General features: G+C 33.1%; 1 protein-coding gene across 3 annotated transcripts in view; it reads right to left on the minus strand.

Moving 5' to 3' along the window:
* Nucleotides 1-353: 353 nt before the first annotated feature.
* The window catches only part of LOC100161032 (follistatin-related protein 5), a 160,825-nt gene continuing 143,917 nt past the window's right edge, over nt 354-17,261 (minus strand). For 2 of the 3 annotated variants that reach the window (XM_029489504.1, XM_029489503.1), the window contains exons 6-17: nt 13,091-13,231; nt 11,691-11,823; nt 11,079-11,363; nt 10,894-10,991; nt 10,119-10,323; nt 9,870-9,991; nt 8,999-9,136; nt 8,034-8,249; nt 7,792-7,942; nt 7,414-7,614; nt 7,167-7,313; nt 354-2,086 (exon numbers count right to left, since the gene is read on the minus strand). In XM_029489504.1, the coding sequence (XP_029345364.1) occupies nt 1,857-2,086; nt 7,167-7,313; nt 7,414-7,614; nt 7,792-7,942; nt 8,034-8,249; nt 8,999-9,136; nt 9,870-9,991; nt 10,119-10,323; nt 10,894-10,991; nt 11,079-11,363; nt 11,691-11,823; nt 13,091-13,231 (2,067 nt within the window). In that variant the 3' untranslated portion in view covers nt 354-1,856. The remainder of the gene's footprint in view (nt 2,087-7,166; nt 7,314-7,413; nt 7,615-7,791; nt 7,943-8,033; nt 8,250-8,998; nt 9,137-9,869; nt 9,992-10,118; nt 10,324-10,893; nt 10,992-11,078; nt 11,364-11,690; nt 11,824-13,090; nt 13,232-17,261) is intronic. The other variant, XM_029489505.1, reaches the window with a different exon arrangement.

A 17,261-nucleotide genomic window follows, 5' to 3' on the forward strand; every position in this document is an offset into this window, starting at 1 on the left:
AATTTAATTTTCTTTAACGAACTACGGTTATTAAACTGACTTACAATTTTATGTAAAAACAAGATTTCCAAAAACGATAATACTTTGCGAGAAAAATAAGTGTTCTAACGTTCTGAAGAAGCACCTTGTATATTATTATTATTATTATTACTATATTATAATATGATAATATTACGTCTAAGTAGGTAGTATTATATAATATATTAATTATATAGTACGCTTCTCCTATAATATATAAACGATGGCGCCGTATTAAGTACCAAAATAAGTACCATTACATATATTATAATCATAATATTATTATTATACAACACACGTAAAACACTAAAATTATTACAATATTCATTTATTCATTTTTTTTTGTTTTTTTTTTGTTTTTTTTGTCAGACGTCGATTTTCGACGCGACGATAATTTATTTCTCGAGGCGGATCGCAGCGGCAAACGGATCGAAAAGAAACTACAAAAATCGGACGGATAATCTTGTGCACACAGACGCACTGCACGACGACGCGTACCGTCCACACTATAACCACAGATTTAAAGAAAATTTCAAATTTATTTTCATTTCGTCCGTGCTATAAACGTATATTTTCAATATTTCGCATTATGCTGCCGCACCCGCCCGAGATGATATATATTTTACAAATATAGCTAATATGAGAGTATTGCGCCGTCGTCACAACGTCTGTATAATAGTATTACGTTTGATATTTTATGTCGTTATTCAATAGATTTTAATCGGACAATTGTCTATGTAAAAAAAAAAAAAGTGTCCTTGTTTGAAATGTTTAATGTTAGGTATTATAAATCCACACGCGAAGTACTTACTGATATCATACGTAGATATAATACACGCTAAACGAAAATATAATATTATTATTATTATTATTATCTATAAAATTTTATAATATGTACTAAAGCGTTGGCCGTCGATCTGAAACGTCACTTTTCGATGGTTTCTACGCAGGTAGGTATTATATTATATTTTGATTTTTAAAACGTCGCCTCGCGAACTGCACCGTTTAGAGGGATATATGGCTAGTCAAAAAAGGAATATATATTATTATAGCAATCACCGGTGTACAGACCGAGAACAGAAAAAAAAAACCTTATCCGTTAATGGCGCGTAGGTGGTGAAATTTTACCGTCACGCCGCTCTGTATATATACTCTCAATATATATTATAGTCGCATTATCAATACGCGCGTATTATCGTCTGGGCTTTGGACAATCTTGAAGACGGAGACGACGACGACGTAGTAATAATAATATAAAATAATTTATTATTTGGCTCGGAGTCAGAAAATGAATGAAACGACGAAACCCGTCGGTTTTTTATTATAGTTTGAAAAAAAAAACGACCTAGTTGCGAACTTTGTCGACTCGTCGGCTAGATAAATATTACGAAAAACCACGAAAAAAATAAGCGTATTGTATTATGCATATTATTATTATTGTGACGATGTTCGAATAACGTGAAAAATGGCCGCCGCCGCGCTCGGTACATTACTATATTATTATTATTATATCATATTAATATTATCACCATTGGATATTATTTTATGACATGATATAATATTATACGATTAAATATTATCTTAAACTTAACGCATACGCCTAATCCGCTATTATATAACGTGTGTGAAGTACCTATGTAAGTCATGACAAACGAAACCGAACGAAACGAAAAATAATAATGTTTAAAAGCAACACGACGGGATGAAGATATTGTTATTAGCGAGAAAATAAGAAAGAATGAGATAATGTCGGCATCAACAATAGTAATAATAATAATAATCAATAACAACGCGATTTTTTTTTTTTTATTTCAACTTTGAGTTCTGTCTTCTTCTGTTCACTGCAACTGCATGGTGACCCACGTGACCAGTCTGGGATGGATTAGACCTCCGATCTCGCAGTTCACGGTCCGGGTCTCGCCGTTGATCACGAACAGCGCTTCGTCGGCCGGCGTGACCATGTAGTGACCGAAGATACCGGACGCGGCTATCGGGCGGTTGGGGTTACCCCATTGCGTCAACGACTGGAGCATGGCCTTGCCCACGCCGGTGATCATTTCCACTTTACCTGCGACAAGACAAATTGATTTAATGTGCTTCCGTTCGGATTGCTCTACAAAAAAAAAAACCGCTATAAATTTGAAAATTTAAAACAAGTTTTTACGGGAATATGTTATACCTATATAAATTACTTTATTAACAATAATGTCATCAAATATATTTGGTAATAACATAGGCTGACTGACCGTCAGAATCGTTTTTCTATAAACCAATATAATAATATAAGATTACGATTTAAATATTATTTTAAACTTAACGCATACGGCTAATCCGCTATAATATATTATTATGTGTATATAATGTAATATAAAGGTTTTACTGCTAAGATAATTCAAAATGGATTTTTTATTTAAAGAAATATATGGGAAAATATATAGTTTTTTATTGGGAAGGATTTTATTTAGGAATTGTTGGAAATTATAGGTTAAGAATATGCCTCTGCACCACCAGAAATTGGACCCAATTATCTAGCTTTTTCTTTATTAGGCAGAATAAAAATGTATTAATGTATTAATAATGTTTTATTAAGTGAACTAAGTCAGTGTCTATTATAAGTAATATATATTTTTTAGTTTTTTTTCTCTGTCTATTTGTATTATACGGTGTTTGTTATTATTTGTTATATTAAATAATCTAATTAAATCACATGTGTGTACAGTTACTCCCTACACCACCGCAAGCTTAGCTTAAAGATGTAGGTAATTTTTATTATTTCTTTCAAGACTTCGTAATTATATGGTGTAGTCATTCAAATAATAAAAAAATCTCTCAATTCAAAAATTATATTGTGTTAGATTCGCGTGGTGATTGCAGTAAATCGTCAATAAGGACGTCATTTATATAGATGAGCGAATGACATTTAACGGGGCTTACGTCCCCGGCTATCTCGATTTTTAAACGTTATATAATATTATTATGGCCAGCTATTATAATTAGGGCTGGCCGGCTGGGAATGTATAATGCCGGCTGCATGTTACTTGCGTCCCAAAAAAGGTATATTTTTCAGGTAGAAAATTTGACCGGTAATTTGCGTCCCGTTTGCGGGACGCAAGTCGGCTATATAATTATTATCGATATTATCTACTAAAATCACTAAAATCGATAGATCATAAACTGTACTGTATTTATTATTTTTTTTTTAAAGTATAGAAAAATGCGTAGTTCTAAATTGGTCGTGATCAATGTTTTTTTTATATAATTGATAGTTATAAGTTTGGATATTATGAAACTTTATGCAATAACAATTTTCGATGGAAGTGTACGAATAAAAGCTGTATGAAACTAGATGTTCATGACAATTTAATAAGTGATCCTATTTCACATAATCCATATCAATAATTGAAAATTTATTATTATTACATATTATTATTATCGTGACAAAATGTAAAACATGAATTTTTATATTATAATAAATATTATTATTGTAACCATAAATATCATGACAGAATGTAAAACATGAATTTTTATATTATTAATATTATTATTACCATAAATATCATGACAAAAGTTATTATCATAATATATGAGTTTTTTTTTATTTATACTTCTATATTGTAAATTGAAATAAATATCAATGTATTTTTTTTTTATTTAAATTTTGATATCGATTATATCGATATTTTTGGGACGCAATTAGGTTATAAAAAAAAGTATACCGGGACGCAAATAGACAATGACCTTTTTAAAACTTTTTTTGAGGGACGCAACTCACCTACTGATAATAATATAAAACCATATAAAACCCTAAAAATTACCTCTAAAAAAATGCTTTAATGCCCTAAAACTTCTAAATAATGCACTAAAAAAATGCAGGAAAATTGTTTTATTTTTAATAAATTATAAAATATGAGTGATAAAAAGAAGTGATTAAAACTGTGATTATATTTCTCTGACAGATAATTAGACAGATTAATATATTATAGTAATTCTAAATATACTTTGCCACGCCGCCAATCGCAAACTCGTTATCTAAGTTTTTCTACGATACGAGATATGAGTATAGGTACCTACTTTATTGTTTGTTATACAAAAAAAAAATATATAAACTTATATAAAACTCGCGTTAGCCTGTAATATCTTAAAATACAATTTTAAGTTTGAATTTTAGACAGAAAAAATGCCCTAAAAAATGAAGAAAATGACGTTAAAATCAAAAATTGTTAAAAACTTCAAAATACATTTTCTTATTCTCATTCAAAACTCAAAAGTACATGTACGTGTACATGTTACGGATTTGTGACCAGGCTAGCATCGTACACCAACCTCTGTAAAAAAATGAAAAGTGCATCGAAATCCCAGCCGTACTTATTATATTATGTTTTCTAATAATGTACCTACCTACAGGTACGTATTGAGTACTGACTGCATTTTTGCCTTTTTTTTTGGTTTTCATAAGAAGCTTTCTACCCACTGATAATGTGCGCTTATACTTGAAAATAAATTGTCCGACTGAAAGCTGATCGGAAGGGTTAATATTCGTATGTTGGAAAACGATCGCGCCCCATGCCCACTACCTCTAAGTCTACCTGAGGATATAATATAATATATAGGTACACGTGATGGCATGTGTATTATAAAAATGAAGAGCTTAAGACGTTTTATACAGAAATACCATTTGAGCATAATATAATATATATAATACAAAACGTAATTAAATTATACGTTCTGATATAATATTTTTATTCACTCGTTTGGACAACGGTCGACATCATAATGTTTTTATAAATATCGTGTTTTGTAAGTAGAAAAAAGCGAGGTCCTATAGCTGTATGGGTTGTGGGTGACCACTGGGATCGGTGTCATTAAACCAGAAAGCAGCTATAAATCATGAACTAAAACCGATCCTGAGTGGAGCTCGACTTACTAACCAAACGGTCGAGATTTTATTAAAGGCTGGCGTTCGGTCAATAATATACAGTCTCGACTATAACACACTCTATTGTTATAAGCATAATGTGGTTAGAATATATATTATATTATATTTGTTTTTTCGTTGTGGCAATAAAAATATGTACAATCATTGTAAGCCTCGTTCGTAACGACCAAATTTTAATAATCGATACGAGTGGACAATACATTTTTAAGTACGAATTTGTAATAATTGACTCGATTCGAAATCAATTGACGATTGGGTCCTCGATTTACTTAAGCGAAAGTCGTGGATTAAAACAATTAAACGTTTGTGTTCCTCGTTAAATATAAGCTCCGGGCCAGACTTTCGCGGCCTAATATTATACAACAATCCTATATAATAATATATGAAAATCCGGAGCTTCGTTAATCAGTATAATGACGTTTATTCGCAGTTCGACGTACATATGGATTATACAGAATTAAACCCGTTCGGATCATAAACAATGGACGCATCCGCATAAGCTGCCACGGAAATCAGTATTAGGCGTAGTAAATTCCCAATGATTATTTTATGATTTCGGTTGCCACAAATGGCGTGTTACTATGACTACAACTATGTGCTGAGCCACGTCACTGGCACTGATCAACTATATTATAATAAATTACAATTATTTCAATAATATTTTTAGGTATTTTTGCACCGAATCAAATCGGTGTTGTAGTTTCGTCGTATACCTATCGGTCGGTTGTTGCAGTTTTAGAAGTCACCCACGACGTTTAACACGAGAAATAATGAGAGGAATCCTATTTTTGACAGGAGCTAGTTACGTGAATGAAGTTGGTAATGAATGTTACACATCGTGACATTACGGCGGGTTAAACTAATAATTTAACACATCGAGATCACTGTTAATAAATAATAATGAATACACGAAAAAATTAAACTAAAAATCATTATTTGAATCGTTGTGAATTTTAATCGGCTGAGTTACTCTAGCGTTGTATGATAAATTTTATCGTCCTAGATTTTACGAAGAGAATAAGTTAAGCTTTAACAATATAGGATAATATTCTACTAAATATATAAAACCGTTTTCTGTTTTTTTCTTAAGTTTTTATGCTTTAGATTCTGAACGGAGCGAGGGAGCTTGTGGTCATACAATGGGGTTTATTTTTTTTATTTTATCTTGTACACAAAATTTCTACCAGAAGGAGTGCTTCGATTCAACATATAGTATCTCATCTTTTAGCAAATTGGATCAATATGGTACTTTAGAGATGTTATTTTTCTATTTTCTCAATAGTTATTTAATACCACGGGAAAAACCACCGACAAATTATAAAAAGACGCTAAAAACGGGATTTTAATTTCCAACGCTTTGTTTATCACCATAGAAACGAATAAAAAATAATAATATTACAATATTAATTTATTAAACTTACAGTCTATAATAAACAATAACAATATAAAATATCCAGACTGACAAACTGTTTCCACTCAGAACCGTTTTTCTTATACAATGATAATATTAAATCGTCGAATTCAAGTTTAATACAATCCATTATACGTTGACCCACTCGTAACCTAGTGTACAGCAGAGCGACATCCACATACTCGCTTTTTTAAATTTAACAATGGTGTTTATTTTTTATTTTTTTTTATCCTGTATACAATATTTCTACCAGAAGGAGTGCTTCGATTCAACATATAGTATCTTATCTTTTAGTAAATTGGATTAATATGGTACTTTATAGATGTCCTTTTTCTATTTTCTCAATAGTTATTTAATACCACGGGAAAAACCACCGACAAATTACGAAAAGACGCTAAAAACGGAATTTTAATTTCTAACACTTTTTTTTATCAGTTATCACCATATAAACGAATAAAAAATAATATTATATAATATTAATTCAACTTACAGACTATAATATATTATTATAATAACAATATAAAATATCCCAACTCAAAAACCGTCTCCGCTCAGAACCGTTTTTCTCATACAATGATAACATTATATCATTGAATCCAAGTTTAATACAATCCATTATACCATTGACCTACTCGTAATCCACTGTACAGCAGAGCGACATCCACTTACCCACTTTCTTTTTTAGTTTTTACGATAACTTAAATTAGATTATATACCTACATACACTTTAAACCGAATAGTGAATATTAAAATTAGTTTGGCGACATGGATTTGAAGTGGTTGATATCTCGAATCGCTTACCGTTAGATAGATTCAGAAACAGTATGTCTTCTTTGTCAGCGGCACTGGCGTACAAATCGTACCCATGTGTGGTCCGAGAAGGATAGAACGCTATGTCGCTGATCATTAGAGTGGTTTTGACGTCGAATGAAAATTTGAGGCCAGATTCTATATCGATCGGTTTAATTAAATATTTAAACAAACAATTATTTAGTTGCATAACATTGTGTATATATTGGGTATACGGTCGGTCACAGATAAAACCTACCTAAAACTTGTTGGACAACCAAGGTCACACCGTCGGCGGCCTTGTCGATGGACACGACGACTCTGCTGTCCGGCGAAACCAAAGGACTTCCTCTGACCGTGGCCTTTTTGTTGACCACCGTGTCGGTCAAATAATCTAAGATTACCTGACCCGTCGCGTGTCCGGTTCCCGGTTCTTCGCATTCGATGATGACAAAACCGTCTGCGCACAATAATAAATGTGTGTGTTTGTGTGTACGTATAAAGTGAGTAGTCAGTAAAACGATAATGGGTAATATAATATTTTCGAGCCCGATCGAATTTCGATGTACGCGTTTGCGATTAGACAATGTTAAGACAATATCGATAAATTATAAACCCATTGCATATATATACTCACACAAGGACGAAAATTGCAGGGTACGGGGTACGCAGTTGTAAGGCGACAGGTCTATACTTCTAATGTACCGCATGTTGGCCAAATCCAGTTTGTAAAGTCCTCTTTGGTTGGCGTGGCTTACGTAACCGTACTTGAACCAGTGGCTCAGGTCCTGCGAAATTTCGTGATATCGATAAAACCTTCCGCCGGCGTTGCTTATTATAATATTATTATTATCTTCGTAAAATATTGCTCACGCGTACCTGTGCCGTGGGCATGAACAAATCTCTGACCAAATCGAATTGTCCGTCTATCGGTTCTGGGTGGACGGTGTGGTGTTTTCGCTTTTGCGACGCATCTCTAATCACCTGAATCGTCTTCACGCCGTCGTCGTACACGCTCCTCCAATTCAACACCCACACCTGATCTAGATGCGCCACGTAGTGCAGAGCAACTGGATATTTGTCAGTGATCACGACCTATATGTGTCATTGTAACGAACTATTATCTCCGGTCTAGGGAATAGGTCTCTAATAAAAATATAAGTATAGGTACCTAGGTACGTCAAAACGTAATGATATAATATTGAATAAAATATGTATTGTCCTATGTATAATAATATGGTAATGAGTAGTAACTAATAATCTCGTTGATTTGACTAGTTATAGGTAATTGAAACGGATATTTTATGTTTGAAATAATTCTCATGATTATTGTGAGTTTCTGGCAGGTTAGAATTCTGTAGTCCTATTCACATAGGTATTTAGTTAAATTAAGGCACAATTTAATACAGTTAATTGAAATCGGTTAAAATATACGCGGTGTAGGCACTGTCGTCAGAATAAATTTAAATAGAGATGATCCAATTATTAGTATCATAAGTTGTACATATTATAACCTATCGCTACATATTTATCACATTAAAAACCTGATAAGTTAAATGTTAGTGGAAATAACAATGATATTTGATTTTGTCTTATATAATTTATAATATTTATTAAAACACTGCATATTATATAATGCATGCAAATAGTATCTGACACTATCTGTTGTACTTGTCAAGTAAATTTTTTCCCGATAAACGTATAACGCATGAAGTGCAATCCGTCATTAAATACTTTATTTAAATTTATCGTACTCGTATCTATCTCCGCACAATATTGTGTATAAAGAGGAATAAATAGTATCTCTTTTACAAGGCTGTCTCGTATATTATAGGTGCACTCACGTCGACGACGACCATCTGAATCTTGCTGATGACCAACACTCTGTCTTTAAGCGGCTGCGACACGTAAACGTAACGGTTGGCCACGTTGATGGCCTGGCCCCAGCTGCAGTTGACACCTTTGTCGCCGCACACGTATTCCTATATTGTTATATTATATCACACACACGCACGATGAAAATACGCCGGTTATATCGAGATAATACGTATACAGACGATTTTTATATATATTATAAATTATAACTATTGTAAATTATAATATATAATGGCCATTAAATCGTCGTTTGGCAAACACGATTCGACATTACGACATCGATAAAATTAACCGTACACCTACCGCGAACATCGGGATAGTCAAATTGCACTTATTACCTAAAAAGAAATGGTCGAATTCCACTTGGGTAAAAATCAGGTAGTGGTCGAACTGTATTCGTTCAAAAAAAGTAGTTAAAATTGTCATTTAGATAATTATTGTCACCAAAAATCGACGAAAGAAATTAGCCTAACCGGAAAATAAATAGATATCAGTAAAAGTTGAGATTAATATACTTACATATTTTTATACCGCGTACTATGTAGACCTGTGTAAGCTACAACAAGTATACAATCTTACGTCGCTGTGTAAATATGGACGATTTAAAAATTATTAAAAGTGAAGGAGGCCGTGACTTGATTGTGTATAAAAAAAAAATACATTTTACAAAGAAAAACATTTAAATTATGGTGTTAAATGGCGTTTTACCCATCGTGGTTGTCTTTCAAAACTGTATCTCAATGAAAGTTTTACAGTTATTTTTTAAAACCCAAGTGCAGTTCGACTAAATCTTGTGCCATTCGACTATATACCCCCGAACACGTGATTATAATATTATACCTGAGTTCCCGGGATGATGTCCGTGGACTGGATTTGATGGTAGAGCCGGCAAGCGGTGGGCTCGTAAACAGACACTCCCCAGTCGTGAAAAGCGAAAAACCGACGTTCTTCTTTCGGCGCGGCTGTAAAAACGCGACGACAGTGACGTTAATGTGACGCGTCTTATATGATTACAAAATAATATGGCAAATATGTAATATTAGTACGAAATATATTTCAATATTTCGTTCGATTTAGATCCGACCGCACCAAACTCACTAGGCGTCAAAATTTCTTGAACGATCAGTGACGATATGTCTCTGGTGACCCCACCGGTGTTGGACGCCTGGCACATGTACGCTCCGGTGTCCGCGTAATCGATATTATCAATACTCAGTTCCGTCCCGTTGCCGACCACTCTGTACTTGTGCACCAAGTCCAACTTTAAACGCTCTTCGTTTTTCAGCCAGACCACCTATGGGTACACGAAAAAAGTCGTTAAATCCAATGCCTGTGTAAGCTCGAGATTGTTTTATATATTTGGAAGTACAGAATGACCCAAAAGTCCCGTTTCGTTCCAAGCGTTTTTATATAAAAAATCGATATAATTAATCGCGGTTTTTTCAGCCCTATTAGCTTAGAGAGAAAGAAAATATAATGGCGTACGTCTATGGTAAATAATTAAAATATAGTCAACCTCTTTTTAATGATAATTTTCAGTGCAGTTGAAGACAATAATTTATTTTTTTTTGATATTCAATATACGAATTAACGACTTGAAGACTTCTGAATTTTGTCCATCTTATCCTGTTCTAACTTGATCAGTCTTAACACACCTTTTATTAAACGCGATTTCAGACCACGGTTGAAAAATAAATTATTTTGGAAATCTAAAAATTCAATTGTATAAAAAAGTTTAACCTATATACTAGGTAGGTATTGCAAAAACCTGATTATATTCTAAATAAATATATTTTCCACGGAAATACCCATTAACCTTGGACATTCTGTATTTATAAATATATATCTGTAGGTATATGTGTACCTCGGGAAAAGGTTCTCCGATTACGTGACAAAACATGGAAGTCTTTTCACCCGGTCTTCGCGATTGGATTCTGGGCGTTACTTTAACTTCGGGCAGAGCTTAAACACCACGAAAATCGAATTAAAAAAGGCAACATTCGACAATGTTAGATAATATATTAGGTTTTTCGTTATTGTTAGACGTACTGTGGACGGTCAACACGTGTGTCTGGGTCACCTCCGAGTTTCTCAGAGCTCTGCACGTGTAATTCCCAGCGTGGACCAATTGTATCTTGGTGAGGTACAGCGACCCGTCGCTGAAAACCCTCACGTCCTCGTCGCCGAGGGTCGTTAGGTCGGCGGAATATCGTTTCCAGACGATCGGAGGAGGCGGATTGCCGCTCACGTCGCAGCGGATTTCCACGTTGTCGCCGACCTTTGCGGATATCCTATTGATCTCGAGCGCTTTTTCCAGGGTGACCACCGACAAGCCTATTATTATAATGTTCGGCGTAAAAAAAAAAATACACATAATAAATAATGGAAATCGAACGAGTCTATATTATACGATATATATATACAACAATGTGCGTGATGTACGAAAGACGTGCCATTAGAGTGCTGCAAGACACTGCGCAGGATATAGATCAAAGCGATACGCATAGGTATATATTATATTTATTATGTAGGACGTGAACAGGATTTGACGCAGCATGACCAAATTAAGTCCCTATATATATACACCTTAACGTATTATTCTAGATTTTACTTTGAACCATTTTCGCTAGGTATAGTAACCTAACCTATACATATACTTACTGTATAGTTTACTGAAAGCTGCGTAGAATTCGTTCAAACCCAGACGTCCATCTTTATCCATGTCTTCAAAGCGAATCATGTCCGACATGACACAAACGTCAGATATATCATCGAGCTTATCCTGTTTAGTTATCTGCGAAACGCGTTTAATTAGTGAATTATAATATAGTTTTAAACTAGAAAATGTAATTTTTTTTATTCACATAATAATTATATTACACGTGCGGCATTCGTATAAACTCGGAAAAATAATTTATATTTTCGTTGCTCGGATTAAAAAAGTTTTTTGTTCACAATAAAAGGTAAATATAGAACTGCAGTGTGCATGGTGTATTTTACGATTATTTCTGTTAAACATTTTAAATTAAAATTATTGTTTGAACTTTAGCGCTCATTATGTAAATATTTTCGTTTACTTAATTATTATAAAACAACACATACTATACCTTTATAATGTAGTAAAAAATTTTCAAAAAGAAATAAATATACAGTGTTTTGCAAAAATAATAAGAGCATATTGTTATATTGTTTAAAGTTTATTTTACAACGGTTTAGACAACTTACCACATATTATTATGTATTCCACAACATTGATATATATTTATATTATATGATAAATTTATGCGAGGACGAAGAAATATATTACGGGTTCAAAGAAGATGGATATTATCATTCTTGGAAAATTATATTGCAAATTTGTCGATGCATTTGTCGGTATATCCACATGCTTTAACCAAAATAATCGATTTTTTTTTTAATCTAAGCTCTTACATGTAATATTACATCATATGCGCATAATATATATTATGAATAAAAAAAAATTCCATTATATTGATATTTCTTTGATAAATAATGCAAGCAATTTATTTGGTAGCACACTTTTGTGAAAGAAAGACATTCTTAAAGAGAGATTGAAATCCTTTACAACATTAACGTTAAAGTCGGTATGTTACATATTATTATATTCAACCGAAATGAGTTCGTAATTTGTTGTATGTACCTATATAGTGTTACTTTAATGTATTTGTATTCTATTATCAAATATTGTATTCTAAATAAGAACGAATTAGTCTCCAAATTTAATAAATGATAAAGGCTTCTTTTTGTGTTGTGATAAATACCATATATACAGTATAGGTATTATAATATTATATTTCACAACGTAAGTTTAGAAACCTATTCGGAGAACATTATAATACGATATAACATTCACAACGGTATTACTGTAAAAGAATAAATTGTAATATATTTTAAAATGCTCAGATAAAATATAATCTCGAAGGCCAATGATATAGTTAATGTATGAAAAACAGTTTACACCGATGACATCGAGTCGTGCCTATCTAAATGTTGTTTTACCAAGTCGTCTGAACAGAATTTATTGTATGTCATAAAGGTACCTTTTGTAATTCTTCTCGTTGCAAAAATCCGTCGCCGTCCAAATCCAAGTAGCGGAACAACGCGCTGACCATGTACTCCTTGCCGCCGTTCCAACTCTTCTGATACATTAGTTTGGCGTGATTTATCAGCAACAAATTATCCTGCAAAAGATAATGACGTAACGAAATACACACAACGGTATTATATTATTTTCCCTATTATCGTCGTGGATGAATAAATTGTAATCATTGTGTGGGCTATACCTATTATATAAAAAAAAAAAAAAAACAATAACAACAAAAAACACCTTTATTACGGTAGCATCACGGTGGCTGTTTTCGTTTCGGCGTCGGTATTCTCTCGTATTATTATCATAAGACGCGTCTTATTATACACCCCATCCGACCCTGCGAGTAGTATAGCTGCTCACGCGGATTGGCCGCCCTGCAAAGGCTGAGCCGGCTGTGCGTGGTATATATAGGAGGAAAGAGCTTTTTGTAAACATAATTTATACGCGGCCGAAGAGGGATACGCGCGTTCCCAGAAGTGCGATAAATCCTGACCGCGAGCATTAATTCCTGTGGTTGCACCCTCTTTTAATTGAACAAGAAACATTTATTACCGTTTTATGCGTTTTGCGTCGAAAAACCACGCCGACGGGCGCGCGAGTGGTAGAAAAAAAACATATATTATACCGCGGGTATATCATCGGTGGGTGCGGGGTGGGGGGGGGAGATCTCTCTCTGTGCGGGCCACCGTGTGCCGCGATACCGTTTTGGGTACGTAATTCGCATATATACACGGTCGCAACGTCTAATTGTTAAGGCCGACGCGACTTTTGCGCGATAATATCGTGTATTATTTAGTATCGGATCGCGTCCGGTGGAGGGGGTTGCGATTTAAATCGTATATTTACGGTCCGCAGAATATAACCTGCACGACCCCCCGAGCGTTTGTCATGCGTAAGACACACGACAAAATATAATACAACTAAGTGGGCACGTGCTCGACTTATTGAACTTCCATTATGAAATAATATAATAACATAATATAATACAGCCGCAGTAATATTATTTATACATGATAAACGGGAGGGCGGTTGGGACAGCGGACGAGAACCATCAAGCCCACTCACTTTTATAATAATAATAATAATAATAATAATTACTATTATCGTTATTGTTTTATTATAGCGGTCGTGGGCTGGTAAATATTTATGATAATGGTTAAGTAAACACAAAGAAATCCAATAACCTCAGACCTATATTACACAGTAGTATGCGCACCATCGACCGGAATATCAATCAGAACGCGGATGTGATATTTTATATTATTATTATCATAATATTATATATTTGCGCGTGGTTTTCCGATTGAATTATGTAAATTTCAGAGGCGTACATTATTTTGCAAGTGAATCAGAGACATTATTTGCGAGCGACTTAAATAAGTATCGTGTCGTCAACGCTCACATGATATAAAAAAAAAAACGCTTCCAGCCTTAATTTGTGTAATAATAATAATTACTGTAGACTGATGTTTGAATATTTATAAACAAAAACGTGTGCAGGTTCTATATAATATTATAAACAGAATTGAAAAATTACGCGACGTTATTCTATCACAGAGCCGTTCATACCAAAATAATTATTACGTAATATTATACCTACCTCCACATATTTAATGCGTATTTTATATTTGGACTGAGCATTTCAATTTACATATTATATTAAATCGAAAATATTTTACACGTTTTCATCGATTCGAAAAGCACTAAAAGAAAAAAGATGAACCGAAATAATAACCAAGAGCAACTTCTATTGTACACACTTACGTGATGGCGTTACACCTGCATATTATAATATTATTATTTCGATGCATTGTCTCATTACAAACGCAACACATACTGAAGCTACATTTATTTAAGTTCAACAGACCTCGTGTCCCCCCAGTTATAGTTTCGCCATATTATAACTCTTCGCGTAATAGTGTTTAAGCTATTAAATTAAAAGTTTGAGAAAATTGTATCTGTTATATTTATAATATATTATATTTAAATCGAATATTTTACACGTTTTCGTCGACTCGAAAAGCACTAAAAAAAATATGAACTGAAATAATAATAAAGAGCAACGGATTACACACACTTACGAGATGGCGTTACACCCGCATAATATAATATTATTATCTAGATGGTTCCGACTCATTACAAACGCAACACATACTGTAGCTACATATTTTGTTTCCGTACAACAGACCTCGTGTCCCCATTCGCCCATAGTCTCCGTGTAATAGTGGATCGGTTATTTAATTAAAAGTTTAAGAAAATTGTATCCGTTATTTTTATAATATAAGTACATTTATTTAAATCAAACGTTTTACACGGATCCTTCCGACGCAACTTAAAATAAATATATCGAAAAAAACTGGCTACTTATCTAATAAAGTGGTTCACCGAGAATTTCCGCACACAATTTGTATGTAATATTACGGTTATTCAAAATATGATTTTTGAAATTTTTAAATACATGGAGATGAGATATCATATTTTTGAACACTTGAGATTTTTTTTACCATTTAAGGTTTATTTTTATCTAACAAATAGTGTCCCGAGCCGATATAAACTTCTATTTTTCTAATAAAAATCTTTTTGTACTTTGAACTATTAAGCAGATAATTTTTTTGAAAACGTGGATGTATCAGAATTAAAATTTGAACGAATAATTTTTGAGTTATTTATATAATTTTTTAAAAATAGTTTTACAAAAATATAAAATAAATTTCATATATTTAAATAATTGTATACTATTTAAATTATTTATTCAAATGCACTCAAGTCCACTATATTATAGTACAAAATGAAAGAAAAAATAAACGTGAGCTGATTACCCTTAGCTTTAATTAAGCTTGGGGTGAAAGAAGTTTTTAAAATTATTAATTAGGTACTTATAACTTAAAAAACAAAAATCATCGTAAAAATTACTACTGAAAATAAATAGTAAAATATGTGCATTATTATCACAGAATAAATTAAATTTAGTCTAATATGTGGTATTATTATATAATAAATGAGATAATAACAGCGATAGCAATAATTATTTCAAGTAATTTTTACATAGTATAATGGTAGACATAAACAAGAAATAATTATTCCAAAGTAATAATAATAATAATAATAACACTTATAAAATAATATTGAATTTAGTATTTATTATTCTCGGATAATTTTTATAATATATTCTAAAATTGTATTATGGATAATATCAACTACCTAATATAATTTGAAAATCATCATAGCCCCATATTTTTCAACCCTATTATCACGGACCTACCCACATTATCCTTAGTACGTAATAATGTTTACTAACACGGAAACTGCATGTACGAATTTCGATTTAGACATATCAAGATTCTCGACAATATCATCCGCTGAACAGCTGTTTTAAGTGAAAAGGGGGGCGGAGAGGTTATCGTAATATGAAAAACAGTGGCCACAGAACACGAACAAATCGCAAGTTTTTGAAAATGTGGCCTTTAAGTATCTACGTACACCGATTCCATTGAAATCGATTGGCTGTAGTATTATTAAAGAAAACGGAGTGGAAATGTTTGGTTAACCGCTCTGTATACTGCTACTGCAGCAGAGACCCTTCGACAGTAACACAGATTGTAAGGGAGGCGTGTGTCACAACCAAAACGAACGTATAAGACTCGCAATCATATTGTTTTCAATAATAATAATAATAATAACAGTAACAACGACGCAGTATTATAATATCGACTTCGGAGCGAAAAAGAAATCGTTCTTCGCATATACATAATATAGGGAGGGCGGCGCGGCATCGGAACGGAACAATCGAAAACGGTTCGAACAAACATATCCGTCGTAAAGCCAAAAACCGCGCTTACAATATTATGTACACGACCGGAAAGCGTTTGCCATGTATATAATTATAATACGCGTGCGAGAGACGACCGTTATCAATTTCGACGACAAATTATCCGTTTCGCGCGCTCGTGTTTATTATCATATCCGAACTATATATATATACATATATATATATATATACACACACCACATACCATACGTATATTGTACGCCGCGACGATAATATAATAATATATTGTGCGCGGGACGTTTGCCAAAATAGATGCACAGACCGACGACCCACCGCCGCCCGACACGATATT

This window comes from Acyrthosiphon pisum, chromosome A2 (assembly GCF_005508785.2).
Source record: "Acyrthosiphon pisum isolate AL4f chromosome A2, pea_aphid_22Mar2018_4r6ur, whole genome shotgun sequence".
In the NCBI taxonomy this organism is placed as follows: Eukaryota; Metazoa; Arthropoda; class Insecta; order Hemiptera; family Aphididae; genus Acyrthosiphon; species Acyrthosiphon pisum.